Below are 22662 nucleotides of genomic sequence, written 5' to 3'. Positions count from 1 at the left end.
GAGACTTCATAGCAGTCTCCATGCACTAGCTCAGAGGCAGGAAACCCTCATGTCTGTTTGTCCTGTGTGTGTGAGACTTCATTGCAGCCAGTCTCCTCCCACCAGCTCAGAGGCAGGAGAGCAGGAACTCTTCATGTCTGCGTGTGCTTGCTATGGGAGACTTCATAGCAGACAGTCTCCATCAACTAGCTCAGAGGCAGGAGAGCAGGAGCTCCTCATGTCTGAGTGTACTGTATTTGGTAGACTTCATAACAGTCTCCACACACTAGCTCAGAGGCAGGAGAGCAGGAGCAACTCATGTCTGTGTGGGCTGTGTATGGGAGACTTCATAGCAGCCAGTCTCCTCCCAATAGCTCAGAGGCAGAAGAGCAGGAGCTCCTCATGCCTGTGTGTGGTGTTTATGGGAGACTTCATAGCAGATAGTCTCCACCCACTAGCTAAGAGGCAGGACCACAGGAGCTTCTCATGTCTGCCTGTGTTGTGTATGGGAGACATAGCAGCCAGTCTCCTCCCACTAGCTCAGAGATAACTGAAAATGATAGCAAGAGCCTGCAGAGGAGAAAACTGTAGGAAACGTGTGAACACACACGACATCTTATTCTGAGTAGTTTTCTGCAATATTAAAGGGTTTAAATATATTTAGCCACATTTATTTATAAGCCAAGCCCCTAGAAAAGGCCAATCTGATGAGTAGAACTAATTAGTTGCGGGATTGGGGTGTATATTGATATCCTCATGTAATACAAGTTTCCTCCACTAGGTGTCGCAGTTTGCAGAGCGCCTCCGCAGGGCTCGCCTGCTGTGCATCGACGGGAATGTGCCTGTGTCTACCATTCGGTATGTGTGTGAAGTCGCCCGTCAGAGCGCCGTGCCAGGTCAGTGTGCCAACATATCTGTGGTATCAGCACCTTCATACCGTGCGAGCGGAGACTCGCTGTACATTGTTTATTACATTTACTTGTCACAATATATTATTACATGATGGGAAGATCTAAACCTTTTGCTTATTGCCTTATTATGGCTTCTGTAAGATGTTATCAGGTTTCTTAAAGGGGTTGGACAATCCATTTTTGGGGGATAATGGATTCCCTTACGATAATCTGATATCATTATATCTTATTGCGAAGAGCTACAACCATCAGCTGTAATCTATAGAACAGCTGAGCAGCAAGTGTTCATTTCACCTACAGCACTCCCGCAGGTGAAATGGAATATTGCACAGCTCCCATTAAAATCAATCTCTTTATATGGATATTTCTATGAGACAGGATACTTTTTGTTGCTACTTTCTCTTCCAGGTGAAATATTATTGTCATTAAAGGGGGGGTATTTGAAAATGGGATTCTAAACAGACATCCCCTTTAAGAGTGAAAGTGCTTGTATAATGTTTTCCAGTTTGCTACGAACCCACCGATATAGACAAAGCATCGAAACCCTTCACCTCAAACAGCTGGACGGCACTGACCTACCTCTCTCCAAACATTAAAGAGCTCCTAGCCATCAACAGGACCTTGGGATATGTAGAAGATATCGGTAAGCAACACCTAGATGGAGGGAGGTGGGGAGGAGGGGCGACATAATGAGTCTTAATTAGTTAACTTTCAATTTTGAGACAGTTTTATTGGGTGCACTGTTGGGGATAAAAATGTATTATGTCCCATTGAGATGTTAAAAACCTTTTTGAAAAAAAAACTTTTAAAATGAGCAAAATATAATTTTATGTTTAGGATAGTAATGACTCAAAACTTGACAAACCCGTAAGAAAATTTATAGTATAGAAAATAGGAAATTTAATGAGTGCATGTACCTAAATTACCCCAATAGATTACAGCTAAACAGCAATTCCTGAAATTGTAAATTCTCAAGTTTTCCTCTTGTGAATGTTTTGTTTATAGAAAACCTCTCACTTGTCGTAAACATGTATTTTTAACCTGGTGTAAATGCCGCTGTTCTTCTGAATTCGGCGTAGTTTTTCTTTTGTTTCTGCACCTCTCTGTTTCGGAGATATGACCCATTTTGCTTGTATAGCCAACTGGGCGTGGTGATTAAGATCCCACCCATGAGGAGATGAGGACCACACCCCCTAGGTTATATACAGAGAAGAAATGGCCATATCTCAGGAATGGAAAGGAGCAGGAGCAAAAGAGAAACATCACCGGATTCAGGAGAATAGCGGCATTTACACCCGTTAAAAAAAACAAAACATAGTTTTGGCAAGTAACAGGTTTTCTTTAATCTTTCAACTAGTTGAATCTGAATTCACTTTGCTTCTTAAACAGGTTAGAGTTGATGGTTGACTTCCTACACTGTATATTACCCCAGTAGATTACAGCTAAACTATAATTCCTGAAATTATGAATTCTCAAGTTTTCCTCTTGTGACTTTATATATATATATATATATATATATATATATATATATATATATATATATATAGTGTATGTATGTAAAAAACCTCTATAAAAATACATATTTACTTGCCGTAAATATGTATTTTTAACCTGGTATAAATGCCGTTGTTCTCTTGAATCCAGTGTTGCTTTTCTTTTGTTTCTGCGCCTTACAGTTTCTGAGATATGGCCCATTTTTCTTGTACAGCCAACTGGGAGTGGTTGTCAAGATCCCACCCATGAGGAGATGTGGACCACACCCCCTAGGTTATATACAGGGAAAAAAAGGGCCATATCTCAGGAAAGGAGCAGGAACAAATGAAAAACAACGCCAGAATCATGAGAACAGCGGCATTTACACCAGGTAAAAAAAAAAAAAAACACTTTAGGCAAGTGACAGGTTTTCTTTAATCTTTTGACTAGTTGAATCTGAATTCACTCTGCCTGCTAAACTGGTTAGAGTTGATGTTTGACGTCCTTCACTGTATATTACTCCAATAGATTACAGCTAAACTACAATTCCTATAATTATAAATTCTCAAGTTTTTCTCTTGAGAATTTTTTTTATAGAAAATCTCTTACTGCCATAAATATGTATTTTTAACCTGGTATAAATGCCGTTGTTCTCTTGAATCCAGCGTTGTTTTTCTTTTGTTTCTGCGCCTTTCCGTCTCTGAGATATGGCCCATTTTTCTTATTTAGCCAACTGGGAGAGGTCATCAACGTCCCACCCATGAGGAGATGTGGACCACACCCCCTAGGTTATATACAAAGAAGAAAGGGCCATATCTCAGGAACGGAAAGGAGCAGGAACAAAATAAAAACATTGCCGGGTTCAGGAAAACCGCGTCATTTACACCAGGTACAAAAATACATAGTTTTGGCAAGTGTCAGGTTTTCTTGCTTCTTTCAAATAGTTGAATCTGTATTCACTCTGCCTCCTAAACAGATCAGAGGTGATTGTTGACGTCCTACACTACAAGTAATTATAATCCAGTTTGGTTGATTCCTTTTCATGTATCCTATTTTGATAAAAGAGGTAATAGTTGTGATGGGGGTGATAGAGTGTAAGTTTCACAACCCCCATCCCCATCTATGTAAGCCTCAGATTTCTTTGACTAGGCACCATGCAGTACCCCAGTTCTCCAGCAGTGGCCGCTGCAGTTTTTCCTGGTGATTAAAGCAGCAGGACCAGTGGTGGTCTACTGATTGAGAATAGGTCTTTAGGTTGACTACTTTAGTTAACTTGTCGTAGCCCTTGCATGAGATTTACGTGTAGGAGAACTGGATGCAATATTAGAAGACGTCACACAAGAAGTTTTACATCCACAGACACAACATAGATGGATCACATCAGGTACTAAAGGATCATGAGACACATTTTCCAGACATCGACTATTGACCTTTCAGATTGATTGACAGGCGTAAAGCTAAATTCCCAACATCTCTCATCACGGCTTCATCAATGAAAACAAGGGTGATACCATCACTGAGGGTGGCAGTTCTTTACCTGACACGTACGATGCGGTTTGATTCTTTCCATGACACGTCTCCTTCCCCAGATATCCCGTGTAAATTAGAAGATATAGTAGATACGGCCATCAGCCTCTCGTTGCCTCTCCTGGAGAACATACATTGTGTCATAGTCACTCTGGGGGCCCATGGCGTCCTCTTGTGTGGCCACAGGCGTGGCAGAACCGTGTCCCTTCGTGCTAAGGACAAGGTATAGCATATCCACAATTGACAAGCATTGAATGTATGGATTTGAGGTAGATTCTACATTCTTAGGTCAAGATGTCTTCAAATATTTTCCAAGTTTTGTCGACTACAACCCATCAGTCTGAACATGTTCATGAGGATCATGAATTCAACCTACATCTACGTTATCATTTAAAGGGACCCAAGTCTATAATTCTTCAGTTTTTCCTTAATTTAGCATCCCTGATAAATAATTACAGTCATAGAAAATGAAAATTTGATGGTGGGCTGGGTATTCGTGGAAAAACTTTTGGAAGATAGAAAATTTTATTTTATAGAAAGAAAATATTAATATTTTAATTTTAATAATAATATTTTATTTCTATATCACAATCTGTATTCAAAATAAAAATGAAAAAACTCTTGCAATTCTCACATTGGCCACTAGGACTCTTTTTTATACTCTAACTTCCTGTTGTTTCAGGAAATGCACATGTACATTAGCAGCAATGATCAGATCCTGACACTATCTGTTTGTAATGCTCGTTGCAGGAGATGGTAAAATGGCGAGCTGAAGTGGACCCACTGGACCAAACAGGGGGACCCCAGGCTTACCTTTTAGTGGGGGGGGGTTGACTAAGCGCCCACCACGAGACAGACACTAGGTGCCACTCCCACCGTAGTGACCGGGACTGTGGCAGCTGATCCCCAGGGCAGGGACAGACAATGGAAAAGGCAGGCTGAGTCTCTAGTGTAGACAGAGACCACCAGGAAGTCTGTGGCAGACAGCAAGACCAGGACAGACAGGCAGAGTCACTAGCAAGGACAGGAACCACTGGGGTAGTTGAGACATATGGCTTGGCCGGGGTTGACGGACACAGTAACTACTAAAGCAAGGACCACCAGAGTAGCTGAGACAGATGGCACAGCTGGGATGGACAGACAGCTACAGTCACTAGCATGGACTGGAACCGCTGGGGTAGCTGAGACAGATGGTATGGCTGGGGATGATGGACAGGCACCAACAGCGCAGGACGGACAGGAGCCAGGGATCAACAGGGCAGGACGGACTGCAAACAGGTACCAACAGGGCAGGACGGACTGCAAACAGGTACCAACAGGACAGGACGGACAAGGGGACCTGACAACTAGCTGGCTAGATAAAAACCACCAACTAATTGAGCACATTGATGAGGCCCCTCCCCTAGTGGGAGAGTGCCTTAAGTACCCCGTGCCTCTCAGCAATAGGCTTAGAGGCACTTCCAGGAAATAGCCCCCTGGCCCTTTAAGAAAAGGACAGCGGTGTGCGCACACCCTTGGAGCACTCTTGAAGGAAAAAAAACACCAAAAAGGAGCCAAGACAAATGATATGTGCACACACAGAAAGTGGTGAGCCTTCCTCATAAAGATGGCTGCAGCCGAGCTGCAAGATGCTGATGTCACAGCCACTCAACCTCCACACTAGAGGGGAGGGGCGGCTGCTTAGCATAAGACATGCACACTAATAAGGCTTGCCCTGGGAGCCCATCATATAATGAGTGAAATGCACAGTGTCTGAACTGTGACCTATAAATGACGCCAGAAACCCAGGTCAGGCGGGCAAAACAGCACTGTATAGGTGCATCTCGCACGGATACACGAGACGCACAGTGTCTGAATAATGGCCTATAAATGACGCACAACACCAGGTCCAGGCGGGTCAGTTAGCACTATGAGTACATAACACATGACAGGCTCACCATTTAACCACCTGAATTCAAAAGGTCCAAACACATCCTGCAAAAATGGATAAAATGTGCCATACCTCAAATGGTGAGATATTAGTTTATATTTTGGCCCATTTGCGGCACTCTTGAAGGACCTGTGCCGCATGCACAGAGCCCAGGAGGAGGAAGCAGGAAGCACTCACGTGGAGGACCGTGAGGATGCCGGGTAGCGTGGTGAGAGCCAGCCACGGCAATGAATAAGCACGCATCCCTGCGGGGAGGGGAGTGAGGGGTGCAGAGAAATCAGCGCTACACTGTTGTATTGAAGCATCTCATGAGCATGTGCGAAGCTTATTGTGATTGAGCGGAGCAGGGTCAGCCTATTGTGATTGGTGGATCCTGTGTTATTAGCTGTGTATAGAGGTGTTACCTGTCATTGTAATCCTGCCTCTGCTGATAAGAGACTGCTGAAAACTCTTTTCTAAAGGACAGGAAGCTAGAGGCTAAAACAGCCCGAATGGCCAGTGTGAAAATGAAAATATTACTATTTTAGTTTTTTTTTTATTATTCTGATAAAAAATTTAAAAGATTGCCAATTTTTTTAACAAATGCATGTAACAGAAAATCAGTGAATCGTAGATGTGGTGAGAGACTACAGCTGTAGTTTCTCTCTCTATCTCTCTCTCTGAGACTGCTTGCTGTGAGAGGGGAGGAAGAGCTGCATGTTTCTCCTTCCTTCAGGTTAAAGATATTGTAATTATTGTTACTTTCTCTGCCATATTAGGTATCAAGGGATGATCTGTGCGCTGCACATTACCCAGCGGCTCCCATTCCTCCAGAGCAAATCGTCAATGTATCTGGAGCTGGAGACAGGTATGTTCTACTAATATCCTGGCATTTACATAGAAAACTTTTTTCTTTTTCCCGGATTCCATGTGGGGCACATTTAAAAATTTGTGAAATATATAAAGAATAGAAACGTTTAACATTTTAATTTACAAGAAAGCTTCTAAATGCCCTGAAAAGACATGTATGACCCTGAGGTCTCCTATCTCTCTCCCTATTAATTATGTATTATTCTCTTTCTGTCACACACTAATCTACTTCACTGCGGTGTTATCTGTTCAGTTTCTTCAATATTTAATCCATACAGCTAAGTTGTGTGCTGCGACGTGCTCACACTATCCAGATTCACCACAAATCGGCTGCTGCATTTCCTGCATCGGCTTTTATACAGGCTAGAATTATCCTTTCTGATTGGCTTTGCTATAACATGTGATGTATCCCCTGCAAGGCATTATGGGGTCACGTGAGCCTTCTGCTATGTGTAAAATGGTGGTGGCCATTTTCTACAATACACCAGATTGGGGGAAATAGTAAATATTCGATGCAAATTAGTTTCCCATCAAATGTTATATACAGTACAATTTGTAACCGTAGACGATCAAACATTTCCTTCTCCTCTTTCTCACAAACTTCTATTTGGCTGTCAGGTAACTGTCTGTAGTAGAAACAATAAGCCACGCCCTCTTGGCTAAAACCCTTTTTTTTGTTATTTCACACTTGGGGTTTCCACTCTCTTCCAAAAATGGCTTTGCCCTTAGTGATTCTTAACATTGTTTGTCTCGAGGATATAAAAAGTTTGTATGAACCAGCAGGTGACCTGTTCTCTTCCTTCCTCGCAGCCTTATGGCGGGTCTCCTTACGGGGGTACTGGCCGAATACGACACGGACACCTGTGTTAGGATGGGTCTCCTGGCTGCCCGCCTCTCCCTCCGCTCCCGCGGACCCATCTCTCAGCTCATCTCACCCATCAGCGTCAACCTGCAGCAAGTAGCGGAGGAGAAGTGGCCGCCACCCAGAATCTGGAGCATCTCACCTTCCAACGGGAAGACGTTCCTCCGGACCAGACACTAGGAGAGAAGAGTTTCCAAAATACTCGACTCATGAAGAATATTAATAGAAATCACTAAAATGTAGAGCATATCCACAAAATATGCCGTAAAAATAGTATAAATGGGAGCAAAACCTCTTGGAATCAGAATAGAGCTCCTTCTCGCGAGGCCAGGAATGGAAAGGTGTAGCTCCAGCGTCCCTGTATGGACACTGACTTACTCACCGCCCCGGCCAGGTCCCATTCTCCCCTGCTGCTGCGCGGCGCTCTGCATGCTCTCCTGCCTTCCTCCCCTCATGCCACAAAGGTTAACGGGAGTGCACCTAAGACGCACGCGCACGCACCAACCTTCATCTTAAAAGGCAGGCACTCGATCTCTAGGAAATGCCTCAGCCTATGGCTGAGTGGTACTATATATTTAAGGCACCCTCCCATTAGGGAAGGTGCCTGTGCAACATCTTGAGTTAGTCAGTGTCCTGTCTGTCTAGCTAGTTGTCAGCTCCCGTTATCCCTGTGTCCATCACCCTGTACTTGGTTTCCCATAACTGCCTGTCCCTGCTGTGCCCACCAAGTGCCCATCTGTCTGTATCCGTCTGCCTCAGTCATCCCACCTGTACCTGCCTGTACCTGTGCCTATACCTGAGTCCATCTCCTGTCCTGGGGGTCAGATGCTATAGTCTCAGTCACTGCCTTGGGAGTGGTACCTGGTGTCCGCCTCGTGGTAGGCGCTTAGGTAAGCCCCTACCACTAAAGGATAAGCCTGTGGTCCAGTGGGTCCACTAATCCCGCTTGCTGCCCCTACATCGACCGTGAGCATAACACAAGGTGGCTGCGCAGGATTGGGCATGCACAGCCAATGCTCCTCTCCCAAACCACACAAGACAAGACCCAGTTCTCCAGATTAGTTGGGGTCCCAGAGGTGGGAACCACACCTATATAGAGAACTAGGCCCCCTCTTCTGTTGATGGATGACTGCGCATGCGCAAGTATGTGCACCTGCCTCGCCTTTCCTGGTATCAAGCCTTTTTCTGTTTCTAAAACCTTAGTGCCATCCTCTGTGGATATGCAATAATTTTCCAAGATGGGATTACAGCTTTAAAGATGAGCCTAAGGCTGCTTTACACGCTATGACATCGCTAAAGCGATCTCGTTGGGGTCATGGAATTTTTGACGCACATCTGGCCACATTAGCGATGTCATTGCGTGTGACCCCTATGAGCGATTTTGCATCGTCGGAAAAACATGCAAAATCGCTCATCGGTGACATGCCCCCCCTCTTTCCAATTATCGTTACTAATTAAGGAACGATGTAGTTCGTCGTTCCAGCGGCAGCACACATCGCTACGTGTGACACCGCTGAAACGAGGAACCTCGCCTTACCTGCGTCCCGCCTGCAATGAGGAATGTAGGAGGTGGGCGGGATGTTCGTCCCACTCATCTCCGCCCCTCCTCTTTGATTGGGCGGCCGCTTAGTGACATCGCAGTGATGCCGAACGAACCGCCCCCTTAGAAAGGAGGCATTTCGCCGGTCACAGCGACGTCGCCGAGCAGGTAAGTGCGTGTGACGGGTCCGTGCGATGTTGTGCGCCACGGGCAGCGATTTGCCCGTGACGCACAACCGATGGGGGCGGGTACGCACGCTACCGATCTCACTAGCGAGATCGCAGCGTGTAAAGCGGGCTTTAAGACTTCATAGGTTCCTAGATATTTTCTTATCTAAGAATACTTTGTGCCATATGAAGGACTCATGTAGAGTCTATGAGTAGAAATCAGAAAAAAAACCAAACATATTTATAACATTAACTTAAATGTATATTTTTGGGGCTAAAAACCATTGAGTTCCATTATAAATGGCTGCAGAATGAGTTAACTGAGAATCCTTCAGTGAGCTCATTCTGGCAAGAGAGTTTATAACACTTTATCTGTCATTTTCTGAGCTCCTCTCAGCTGATTTGTAACGAAAGACCACATCTAAATTGAACGTGCCAAGAAACGACCAGCCAAACGATACATTTTTAATGAAACCCCATTGAAAAAATGATTTTTTTACTGAAAATACATGCATTTAGGTAGAAAAAATATCCCCCAAAGTGGACACCACCTTTTAACTTCTTTTTACCTCAGAACCTGCACTGCCACCACTTGTCCACCAGGTGGAGCCATAGTTCTCAAGCTGTTGTGAATTAGCCATTGATCGCTCTAACATCTGCCCTTCGGTCATTTCCCTGAATAATGTGAAAAGTATTTTGTTTGCCTTTTTTTTTCTCCCCCATGAAATGTCCAAAACTGTAGATCAATATAATGTACAGAACTGTTCAGAGCTGTAGGTCTGTTGCATTGTGTCAGTTCTCAATAAGAACCTTTTAAAGAGGTTTGTCATGGGGTTTTGGGAGTTGATCAGACCAATTGGATATTGTCCTCATGGCTTGGGGTTGAACGTACTCCATCTCCATGAGTTTAATGGCAAAAGTAAAGTCTGATACCTGGGCCAACATGGTGGACAATTTAAAGGAACAGTACACAACAAAACAACTATGCTTCAATAAACCCTCCTCCATTGGAGGACACCTACCAAGAGGTAGGACTCCATCGATGGACTCCATCAACCCTGAAAAAATTGCATAAATAATAAAGGAAAGAATCTCGAAAAAATTCTCAGTCGATGGCCTCCTCCGATCTGACAGGTGGACATCAGGAATTTAAGGTATGAAAATTTACCAGCAACAGTTTCCAGGATAAATAAAGTGGTATGTCTCTAATGATCGCCCGCCGCCCCCGCTGATCTCATCGTATTGTTACCAGGTCTCAGATGTTCTTCACCACATGTAATAGGTGGTGACAATCTCCTCGTAGACGTAGAGGTGGTGGGGGGGAGAAGACAAGTCCTGGGATGTAGAGATCATTATTTTTTTGGGAAAGTTGATGTCACCACAGGAGAAATGTTTCCATCCAAGGGGCAAGTCCACAGGTGCGTCAAAAGTGAGGAAGGCAGGGAAGGGAGGAAAGTCTTATTTAAGGGTTGAGATGGAAGGATCTTCAGAAGGTTCCTGGAGGAAGGTCAACTGGAAGCAATGAATTTCTTATCTCATACGTTGCTCGCCATCTTGTTGGTTGGATCCATGGTCTATGGTACCATAACGAGGAATCGGACAGTTCGAAAGACCAGACGAGGTCCCAGCGAGACAGGTACACGTGTGGAGCCATTGGCGCTGGTCAAGATGAAGTCTACTGTCAATGAGAAGATCCTAGATGAGAGATTTCCCCTCAATGTCTTATATGGTAGAAGGAAACGTCAAACCGTCCGTGATGTGTCTGGAGATCACAGTCTCATGTTCTTCCATCACCTGAGTGAACACGGAAAGTTCAACCAGGACACGGTAAGAGCTGACTTGGACACTCAGTTTTGTAAGACCCCCCCTCCCCTTCAGTAGTAGGTGACAAATTGAGGCCTCTGTGTTATTTTAGAGGCTCATCGTTGTCACCTCCTTGAAGTAGAGGACATCATGGCCCAAACTCTATGGCCAAAAAAAGGGATCACCAAAATAGGCAGTCTTCCTAGGGAGCAACTGATTCTCATAGGAAGACTCTTACTTTCCTAGACGGTGTGGGAGCGAGGGGAAGATGTGACTATGTGGGCACGGACTGACTAGGGCACTATGTATTGGGAACTTTCTAATTTGGGCAAAGTATATGGGTGTATGGGAGTACACTGGGACACTGTCTATAGGGCACTCACTGACGAGCACTGTATATGAGTCTATGGGAACACGCTACCTGGGGCACTGTATATGGGGCACTCTGGATAGAGCGCTGTATATGGGGCACTCTGGATAGAGCACTGTATATGGGGCACTCTGGATAGAGCACTGTATATGGGGCACTCTGGATAGGCTTCTGTATATGGGGCACTCTGGATAGGGCGCTGTATATGGGGCACTCTGGATAGGGCGCTGTATATGGGGCACTCTGGATAGAGCACTGTATAAGGGGCACTCTAGATAGAGCGCTGTATAAGGGGGCACTCTGGATAGGGCGCTGTATATGGGGCACTCTTGATAGAGCACTGTGCATGGGGCACTCTGGATAGAGCGCTCTATATGGAGGCACTGTGGATAGAGCACTGTATATGGGGCACTCTGGATAGAGCGCTGTATATGGGGCACTCTGGACTGGATAGAGCGCTCTATATGGAGGCACTGTGGATAGAGTACTGTATATGGGGCACTCTGGATAGAGCGCTGTAAATGGGGCACTCTGGATAGAGCGCTGTATATGGGGCACTCTGGATAGAGCGCTGTATAAGGGGGCACTCTGGATAGAGCGCTGTATAAGGGGGCACTCTGGATAGAGCGCTGTATAAGGGGGCACTCTGGATAGAGCGCTGTATAAGGGGGCACTCTGGATAGAGCGCTGTATAAGGGGGCACTCTGGATAGGGCGCTGTATATGGGGCACTCTGGATAGAGCACTGTATATGGGGCACTCTGGATAGAGCGCTGTATATGGGGCACTCTGGATAGAGCGCTGTATATGGGGCACTCTGGATAGAGTGCTGTATATGGGGCACTCTGTATAGAGCACTGCATATGGGGCACTCTGATTAGGGTGCTGTATATGGGGGCACTCTGGAAAGGGCGCTGTATATGGGGCACTCTGGATAGGACGCTGTATATGGGGGCAGTTTAGATAGGGCGCTGTATATGGGGGCACTCTGGATAGAGCACTGTATATGGGGCACTCTGGATATGGGGGCAGTTTAGATAGGGCACTGTATATGGGGCACTCTGGATAGGCTTCTGTATATGGGGCACTCTGGATAGAGCGCTGTATATGGGGCACTCTGGATAGAGCACTGTATATGGGGCACTCTGGATAGGCTTCTGTATATGGGGCACTCTGGATAGGCTTCTGTATATGGGGCACTCTGGATAGGGCGCTGTATATGGGGCACTCTGGATAGGGCGCTGTATATGGGGCACTCTGGATAGAGCACTGTATATGGGGCACTCTGGATAGAGCACTGTATATGGGGCACTCTGGATAGAGCACTGTATATGGGGCACTCTAGATAGAGCGCTGTATAAGGGGGCACTCTGGATAGGGCGCTGTATATGGGGCGCTGTGTATGGGGTACTCTGTATAGAGCACTGCATATGGGGCATTCTGGATAGGGCGCTGTATATGGGGGCAGTTTAGATAGGGCGCTGTATATGGGGGCACTCTGGATAGAGCACTGTATATGGGGCACTTTGGCTATGGGGGCAGTTTAGATAGGGCGCTGTATATGGGGCACTCTGGATAGGCTTCTGTATATGGGGCACTCTGGATAGAGCACTGTATATGGGGGCACTCTGGATAGAGCGCTGTATATGGGGCACTCTGGATAGAGCGCTGTATATGGGGCACTCTGGATAGAGCGCTGTATATGGGGCACTCTGGATAGAGCGCTGTATATGGGGCACTCTGGATAGAGCGCTGTATATGGGGCACTCTGGATAGAGCGCTGTATATGGGGCACTCTGGATAGAGCACTGTATATGGGGCACTCTGGATAGAGCGCTGTATATGGGGCACTCTGGATAGAGCGCTGTATATGGGGCACTCTGGATATGGGGGCAGTTTAGATAGGGCGCTGTATATGGGGCACTCTGGATAGAGCGCTGTATATGGGGCACTCTGGATAGAGCGCTGTATATGGGGCACAAAAAATGTACAATGGTGGAGGAAGGAATTCCGCTGATTCTTCTCTTTCTGGCTCCACAACTCTGGATGTTGCGGTGACATCACTTATAATGGATGACATCACTAAGATGAGGATTGTCCTATACATCGTACAGCGCCCCCGGTGGCCAAATCATGGAATGGTCGACAGCCTTGTATCATTTTTTCCCTTTATTTCTAGTATTCTTGTGATGACGTCCTCTCCCGTCCCTGTAAGAGACCGTCCGACTGTCATGGCTGCCTGGGATTATTTACATGCAAGATGCCACAGGGCAGGTGTGATTTCAAGGGCATCTCCAAAAGGACAGGTAGGTACTGAGATCCGGGGGGCAAAGTGATCTTGTGAAGTCACAAAATATATACTTATTTAATATACAGAGATCCAAATGCCCTACAGAGACAACTTTTCTTGCACCACTAGAGGGAGCTCTACCTGCTCACACATTACTGAAACACTATACAATGTGCTCCCCCTAGTGGTGACTGCCGGCAGCCACAAATCTTCTATGTCCACAATATAGTTGCACTTTTCCTCACACCGCTATTTTACTTTTCTAACGACAGGAACGTTCTACCAAACTCTGCAGAAGGACGAGGCGTCGGATGTACACGCGCATTAACAGCGTAATGCAAAGGATTCTGGGAGTTGTGAAAAATTCAATCCCCGCAGCCCAATGTCTCTGGTCCCAAAGTAGAAATATATTTATTCCTGTATAATTAATATTAATGTATTTAATTCACCTGAAAATAAAATGGATGCCATGATCATTGTATATTGTCTGCCGCTTATTTGTGGGGTGGAAGCGGCACCCGGGCTGCAAAAAAATGATAGGAGCAATGGGTCACATAGGCACAGCCCGAAAAAAAATCTGTATTGCAGGTAAGGTAGATTTTCCCCTTGGCCTAATTTTCCGTCTTGTGGCAATTCCTGCCACCAAGGGAGAAAGGAAGGGTACAGGATCAACCATGGATTAGGCCATACAGGAGCCATAAAAAAAAAAAATTAAAAAAAATCTTAGGAGTACAGAGAAGCAAAATCTGACTACTAGGAGCGTATAAAGTAACCAGATTGTTAAAACCATGGGAGAAAAAATATAAATATTAATTAAAAAATAAAAATGAAACTAAATAATAATAATAATAATAATTATATTGTCTTTCTGGTTTACCCTAACTTGTCATTTTCCTTTTTTGCAATCTGTTTATTTTCCTATTTTTTTTTTATATAATTTAATACAAAAATTGCAAAAAAAAAAGAAAATGAAAAATTAAACCAGAAAGACAGTAACATTATAAAAATAACCAAAACTTGATAGATTTAAAAAAAAAAAAAAAATGAAGAACAATAAACACATTTTTATATAAATATATATACATACACACACACACACACACATATATATACATACACACACTATATTATATATCACATACATACACACACACACACATCTATACATACACACACATAAATATATATATATATATATATATATATATATATATATATATATATATATATATATAATTATATATATATATATACATACACACACACACACACACACACACACACACACACATATACACATACATACATACATGTAAATAATGTTTTTCTGGTTTAATTTTTTCCACTTTTTTCCCCCGCAATTTTAATGTAGTAATACTAATAATAACAAATAATTTGTCTTTCTGGTTTAATTTTTCATTTTCCTTTTTATGCAATTTTTATTTTATGTTTTTATTTTAACAATAAATTAAAAATTGCAAAAAAAAGATGAAAAATTAAACCAGAAAGATAATAATAATAATAAATTAATATAAACAATTGCAAAAAAAGTGAACAAATGAAACCAGAAAGACATAAGTAAAAATTACAAAAAAAATAAAAATTAAACCAGAAAAAAAAACCCCTACTATATATAATGTAAAAATAACAATTGAAAAAAATAAATAAAATAGTAAAATGAAAACTTAAACCAGGAAGACATTGATATTATGATATTATGTTATTAATAAAATATCAATGTATGTTTGGTTTAATAAATAAAAATTGCAAAAAAATAAAATTAAACCCGAAAAACAAATTACTACCACCACTAATAATACATAATATAAAAATAACTAAAACTTGATAAAATAAAATGGGAAAATGAGAAATTAAACCAGAAAGACTGATAATTATTAATTAGCAATATTAATATTTTTTATATTCAGTTAATAAATTTCATTTTCCTATTTTTTTTCCCAATTTTTAGTTACTTATTTTCATGTTAACTAAAAATTGCAAAAAAAATAAACCAGAAAAATAAAAATTTAATTAAAATCAGAAAGACATTAATAATAATCTATAATATAAAAGTAAACGCTGCCAAAAATAAAAAAAAATAAGAAAATGCTAAATGAAACCAGAAAGACATTAAGTAATTAAAGAAATATTTATTTCTAAAATAGTAAAAACAAAAAAATCAGAACAAATAATCTCAATATAAACCACAGGCTCATTTATTGGACTTTGTACATGTATATATCCCTATACGTTACCGGTTGTGCACAGCGTGTCCTGCAGAGGGCGCTGTGTAGCTTTGTGTGACTTAGATTAGTGGTTTCAGTTTTCGGCTGTCTCCTCCGACTCGTCGGGATCAGTCTTTGCCCTGCAGTCAACGACTTGTAGAAGTTTTTATGATTTTTTTTTTTTCCATCTTTGGTATCTTCCTAAAGGCGCAGTCATCGCGAGCAGCCAACACACAAGGCTGAAGGCATTAAGGCTGCAGGGGGCCGGGACGACATCCCCTCTACCCGTCCCCCCTAATGCCAAACATTCATGTTCAAGATGCAAGAGTCCGGCAGCGTCTTCCTCTACCACATACAGCAATAAGGCGCATGTGGTTACAATCACTGGCAGCGGAGGGGGGGGGCGACATCTGCTGCTCCTTACACAACTGTGTCATGTCTCCGCATATTGCCCACAAAGTCACACTGGAGACAAAACTTTAAAAGGAAAAACTTCACAAAATGTTTGGGTGGGGTTGTTGTTTTTCAACAAAGTGTCAGTCAGGAATGTCATGGGGGGGGGGAGCAGAGGAAATGGAGAGAAAAAGGGTACTGTCTCTTTAAGAGCTATCAGCTGTGAAGTGTGTGAGAACCTGGAACCAAGTGTTCCATTTGCCTACAGCTCCCCCGCAGGAGAAATGAAGTATTACACACACAATTTTTTATAGAAATCAATGGGTTGTCCGTGCAGTGTCCAGAGATGCTGGGTCGCCTAGAGACGGACGCTCTTTGTAGCCCCTCTACACTCTAGAGGGGGGCATATAAAAATATTTTTCTAAATTAGACAACCTCTTAAACGGGTGCTCTCGAATTCGAAAGTTATCCCCTATCCATATTGGGGATAACTTCCCAGACACAAAGGCTCTAACTACTGGGACCCTCACCGATCCAGGAGAACCCTGGAGCCCCATGCGAATGGAATGGTGGTCGATCATACACGGTGCCGCTATGGCACCACTAGAGATATCAGACCGCGCTAGCCTCTTCAGAGCCCCGATTCTAAGGACCGGCAAAGGTCCCAGTGGTAGGAGCCTCAGCAATTGAAAAACAAATCTCAAAATGTGAGAATATGCCTTTAAGAGCCTATAAACTAATGAGGTTAAGCTCCTAAACTTGGATATAGTCACGTAGGCAGGGCAAATATAAAGTGGGTGGAGCTTAGCTTGCCTGGTCACACCTGTAGTGCAGTTTAAGTCCCACCTCTTTTTCTATATCATATGGCGGACCCCCAGATATTAGCTGGCTTCACCAAATTACCCTCACACATTTGCCATAGAAAGTTCTTGGACGGTAGTCACGACTCCGCCCATTCATAATTACCACAGTCCAAAATGACGCCCAAAACAGTTACTTACTTTTTACATTGTTTCAACAATGTGGCTCCATAAAAACAACAACCGGAAGTGATAATATACGATGTTCTCTAATTTTCCTTCCCACTTAAAGGATCTTTCCATAACTCAATGTATTACTGAATGTTTCATAACAAGGCACTTGATAACCGGAGCTCAGTCACATATTTTGGATTAACAGTATTAATATGGTGAAAAGTAGCCCTTAAGTTAGACTATTCTTAAAGGGGACTTCCATATTTAGCAATTTTTGCTGACATGACCAAGGCCAATTTTCCTAATCTCTGTTCACTCTATCCAGGCAGCACTTTTGGGCCTATTTAGCACTTTATCTCCCATTGCAGACATCAGATATCTCATTTCAGCTTTTTATTTAGTCACTCCTATTTTTGGTAGTTAAAAATAACTTACCTGGTGTAAATGCCGCTGTTCTTCCGAATCCGGCGATGTTTTTCTTTTGTTCCTGCGCCTCTCCGTTCCCAAGATATGGCCCCTTCTTTCCTGTATATGAATCCAACTGTGTGTGGTGGTCTAGGACACACCCACAGAGTACAGTTGAGAACCACGCCCACTTTACGAAAGAGACTAAATTTACATACAGGGAAGAAAGGGCCATATCTCAGGAACGGAGAGGCGCAGGAACAAAAGAAAAACATCGCCGGATTCAGGAGAACAGTGGTGTTTACACTGGGTCAAAAAAATTACATATTTATGGTAAGTGACAGATCCCCTGTAAAATGACCCAGGGAAGAAAGGGCCATATCTCAGGAACGGAGAGGTGCAGGAACATAAGAAAAACATTGCCTGATTCAGGAGAACAGCGGCATTTACACCAGGTAAAAAAATTACATATTTATTGTGAGTGACAGATTCCCTTTAAAATGTATAACTCTGGGGATGGGAATATAAAAGGCGTCAGAACATTTGGCTCCAACCCAACTACTTTTGATTCTGAAATGCCAATCAATGGTCCCAAAAATTAAACACTAGGGTTACTTACATTAGATTTTCCGTATTTTCTACGTCTGGTGATTACGATCATTAAATATTTAACCCATGGTGGAATTAACCCTTCAATAACAGCAAAAAATAAACAAACATACAAAAGTTTTTCACACGGTGATCATAGACTACGCGCAGAGCGCCGTCACTACAACAGTACCACAGATATCAGACGTCAGTCGACGCGATGGACCACGGGCGGGAGGATGACGGGGGAGGTGTATCGTTATTCATCACAGTTAAAAGTTGCCAGAAAGGCGCCAAGATTTACGCCCCCGTAGGGATTAGTGGGGCTTGATTAGAGGAAAACGCCTCTAGAGCGAAGGTACTAATGGACACAAGTCTACACGCCCATCCTGTAAGTCCTGACCACCATCGCCGCCGTCCCATCGGCCATGCTCCCCGGAGACACAGATTTCTTGGACAGTTAAATACCCCCAATCATTCGAGGTGATAAATTCAGTCTCTTTCAGATTTTTTTTTCTTAATCCTAAATATAAATAGAAGTTTTGCAAATAAGGAAAAAAAAAATAAAATAATCAAGGATCGAAGATGAAGATGATGATGATGATTAGGTGGCTTCAATGACGAACTTATCCAAGATCTGTCCAGTGCATGATACAGAGGAGAGACCACCCGACCGTTCTCTACCAGACCCCACTGGGGAGGGCGACTCTTCACGGCGGCCGGGGAAAGAATTCTGTGTCGGCTCAAACTTCCTGTTTCCCTTCAGTAAACAGTAACAGGAGGGACACGTCCACCGCGACCGGAGAGCGAGACAGCTGGTTAATAAGTTAAAAACACGTCCATAAGGGGTCGTCTTATCCCCCGTGTTCTACTTTTTGTGTAAAAAACGCATTTTACTTCCTAGAAAAGAAACAAGAAACATTTTTATAGAACATAGAAATGGTTAATATGTAATTATTCCCTAATATAGTGGAGTCCATTCAGTATTATACTCCAGAGCTGCACTCACTATTCTGCTGGTGCAGTCACTGTGTACATACATTACATTACTGATCCTGAGCTACCTCCTGTATTATACTCCAGAGCTGCACTCACTATTCTGCTGGTGCAGTCACTGTGTACATACATTACATTACTGATCCTGAGCTACCTCCTGTATTATACTCCAGAGCTGCACTCACTATTCTGCTGGTGCAGTCACTGTGTACATACATTACTGATCCTGAGTTACCTCCTGTATTATACTCCAGAGCTGCAGTCACTATTATTCTGCTGGTGCAGTCACTATGTACATACATTACATTACTGATCCGGAGTTACCTCCTGTATTATACTCCAGAGCTGCACTCACTATTCTGCTGGTTCAGTCACTAAGTACATAACATTACTGATCCTGAGATACATCCTGTACTATACTCCAGAGCTGCACTCTCTATTTCTCTATTTTGTGGGGGAGTCACTTTGTAAATATACATACATATGTGTAAATAAATATAAATATATATATATATATATATATATATATATATATATATATATATATATATATATATATATATATATATATATATATATATATATATATATATATATATATATATATATATATATAATTACACATATTATATATAAAAATATAAAACATATACATATGTATATATATTTACATATATACACACGCACACACATACACATTACTGATCCTGAGTTATATCCTGTATAATACTCCAGAGCTGCACTCACAATTCTGCTGGTTGTTGGGGAAATTATTAAATTCAAATATTGATCCTGCAGAATTTTGAATGCAGCTCTGGAGTAGATTATATGTGAACGATCTGTATAATTGGAGTGCCACATCTCACCTATTCTATTGAAGAACCTGTTGACCCCGCTCTGCTCTCCGCCCGGCAGGGTCTCCAGATATTCCTGTGCTCGAACCTCAAAGAGACCTGTAGATGCAAACAAACAGCGGGGTCAGGGCCGCAGCTTCTTCCGCTCACACCCCGAGCCTTTCCAGCAGGGAATGCTCACAGCTGCGTGCGGGGGCTTCAGAGCAGAACTCCCAGCGGTGTAAAACAAAAACAGGGTGGAGAAGGCGGACAACACTCAGTGCGCTCCCGTCTATAAATCTATGGGCGAGATCGTCATCCTGTAGGGAAATCATCTTAAAGGGACAGCGCAGGACACTCCCCCCATTTTACCAGTTGGGGGCACTGCTTGCGTGTTGTATGCGGCCATCTTTGGGGTCCGGTTTTGGTTACTGACCTTTGTTGCCCTGTTTCCGCATCTCCCGCTCTTGGGTGAAGCCTCCAAACATTTGCGTCTCCATAAAGACCTCCAGGAAGCGGCGGACGCTCTTGGAGGAGACAGATTTCCGGAAGGCGTCTCGGAGGAGCGTTCTCTCGTCTTGCTCCCCGGGAACCATGAACAACGAGTAATGGCCGACGATTTCCACAAAGAAGCGAACGAAGGCCTCAGACACGATGTCATTCAGAGAGCTGGAGTCTGAGGGACACGAGGCCATGGTCACCATGAGGTGGGATGATGGGGAGCCGCGGGAGGGGTGGGGGGACATTGTTACGGTGCTACGGCATTTACCTTGTTGCCCATTGGCCGAGCCCTGGACGATTTCTGCCGCCAACTCGCTGCGCTGCTCCAGGATCTGCTCCAGCGCCGTCTGCAGCTTCCGGGGAAGGATCGATTCCTCATCTTCCATCTACGAGCAAAAGAGACCACGAACGTCTGAGATTAGGCACAGAAATGGGATTGATGCTACTATACCATATAATACTGCCATATAGGTCAAAGTAATACCGCTATCTTGTGCCCATATAATACTGCCATACAATGCTTCAATAATATCACCATCCCTTGTCCATATAATACTGCCATACTGGCGTAAATAATATCATTATGCAGTGCCCATATAATACTGCCATATAGGCCTAAATATTACCTCTATCCTGTGTCTACATTATACTGCCATACAATGACTAAATAATATTGCCATCTCTTGTCCATATTATACTGCTATATAGGCTAAAATAATAATAATATCACTATCCTGTGTCCATACAATACCTATATCATTTGCTCATATAATACTGCCATACAATGCTTTAATAAATCACCATTCCTTGTCCATATAATACTTTCATAAAATGCCTAAAAATAGTTCTATACTTGGTCTATATATTACTGCCATATGATGCCAAAATGATACCACTATTCTAGGTCTATATGATACTGCTGTACAATGCCTAATAATAGCCCTACCCTATGGCTATATAATACTGCCATACAGGCCTAAATCCCCTATCCTATGTCTCTATAATACGGCCATGATGCCTAAACAATAGCCCCCCCAGGTCTATATAATACTGCCATACAATGCCTGAATAATACCACTATCCTATGTCTATATAATATTGCCATATAATGCCCTATATAATACTGCCATATAATATCCCTATTCTAGATCTATATAATACTGTCATGATGCCCAAATAATAGACCTATCCTATATTTATATAATACCCTTATCCTACGTCTATATAATACTGCCATACAGGCCTTAATAATACTCCTATGCTAGGTCTATATACTACTGCCATACAATGCCTAAATAATACCCCTATCCTAGGTCTATATAATACTGCCATACAATGCCTAAATAATACCCCCATCCTATGTCTATATAATACCCTTATCCTACATCTATATAATAGTGCCATACAATGCCTAAATAATACCCCTATTCTAGGTCTATACAATACTGTTACATGATGCCTAAATAATACCACTTTCTTATGTTTATATAATACTGCTAAACCATGCCTAACTAATACCCCTATACTGTGTCCATATAATACTGCCATACAATGCGTAAATAATATCATTATCCTGTGTCTATGTAATACTGCCATACAATGCTAATATTACTATCCTGTGTCCTTGTAATAATATCATTACCCTGGTTCCGTAAAATACGGTATAATGCCTAAATAATACCCCCATCCAGTATATGACGCCATACAGCGCAGGTATTGTGCCATACAGAGTCCATTTAATACTTTGAAGGAATGTCCTGATGCCGCAGCCCCCCCGTCTGTGACCATTATGTCCGCGGCTCACGGCTCCTCACCTACGGGTCCCTGTACACACACATTATGGCGGCATTACTCACCTGTCTCAGGAGGCGATTATTCCCCAGGTCCACCAGCAGAACCTGTAATAGGAGAGAAGATATTAATGTGGCTTCCTATTCCCGGGTTTTTCCAGTGCCGGGGCCGTGCCTTCCCCCCGCCCGCCTGTTCCTGCCCTCCCCCCGCCCGCCCGGGCTCTCGGCCATTCCTGCTGAGTCCACATCCTGACGGT

The 22662-nt window shown here is 43.1% G+C and overlaps 2 protein-coding genes across 11 annotated transcripts in view; one reads left to right on the top strand and one right to left on the bottom strand.

Moving 5' to 3' along the window:
* LOC142303013 (uncharacterized) overlaps window positions 1-14156 on the top strand; it is a 126314-nt gene extending 112158 nt beyond the window's left edge. For 8 of the 9 annotated variants that reach the window (XR_012752984.1, XR_012752982.1, XR_012752988.1 and 5 more), the window contains 7 exons: window positions 761-875; window positions 1396-1533; window positions 3953-4113; window positions 6579-6667; window positions 7480-11065; window positions 13590-13716; window positions 13973-14156. Coding sequence is in view for 1 of the 9 variants with exons in the window: in XM_075344115.1 (XP_075200230.1) it covers window positions 761-875; window positions 1396-1533; window positions 3953-4113; window positions 6579-6667; window positions 7480-7711 (735 nt within the window). In the remaining 8 variants the exon portion in view is untranslated. Of the gene's footprint in view, window positions 1-760; window positions 876-1395; window positions 1534-3952; window positions 4114-6578; window positions 6668-7479; window positions 11464-13589; window positions 13717-13972 lie in introns of those variants that run through there. The other variant, XM_075344115.1, reaches the window with a different exon arrangement.
* A 1679-nt stretch (window positions 14157-15835) lies between these two features.
* DENND2A (DENN domain containing 2A) overlaps window positions 15836-22662 on the bottom strand; it is a 104970-nt gene continuing 98143 nt past the window's right edge. For both annotated transcript variants that reach the window (XM_075344084.1, XM_075344085.1), the window contains 5 exons: window positions 22472-22513; window positions 20884-21001; window positions 20551-20790; window positions 20148-20234; window positions 15836-19185 (listed from right to left, as the gene is read on the bottom strand). In XM_075344084.1, the coding sequence (XP_075200199.1) occupies window positions 19154-19185; window positions 20148-20234; window positions 20551-20790; window positions 20884-21001; window positions 22472-22513 (519 nt within the window). In that variant the 3' untranslated portion in view covers window positions 15836-19153. The remainder of the gene's footprint in view (window positions 19186-20147; window positions 20235-20550; window positions 20791-20883; window positions 21002-22471; window positions 22514-22662) is intronic.

The sequence above is a fragment of the Anomaloglossus baeobatrachus genome, chromosome 4 (assembly GCF_048569485.1).
Source record: "Anomaloglossus baeobatrachus isolate aAnoBae1 chromosome 4, aAnoBae1.hap1, whole genome shotgun sequence".
Taxonomy (NCBI): Eukaryota; Metazoa; Chordata; class Amphibia; order Anura; family Aromobatidae; genus Anomaloglossus; species Anomaloglossus baeobatrachus.
This window is presented reverse-complemented; position numbering and strand designations above follow the sequence as displayed.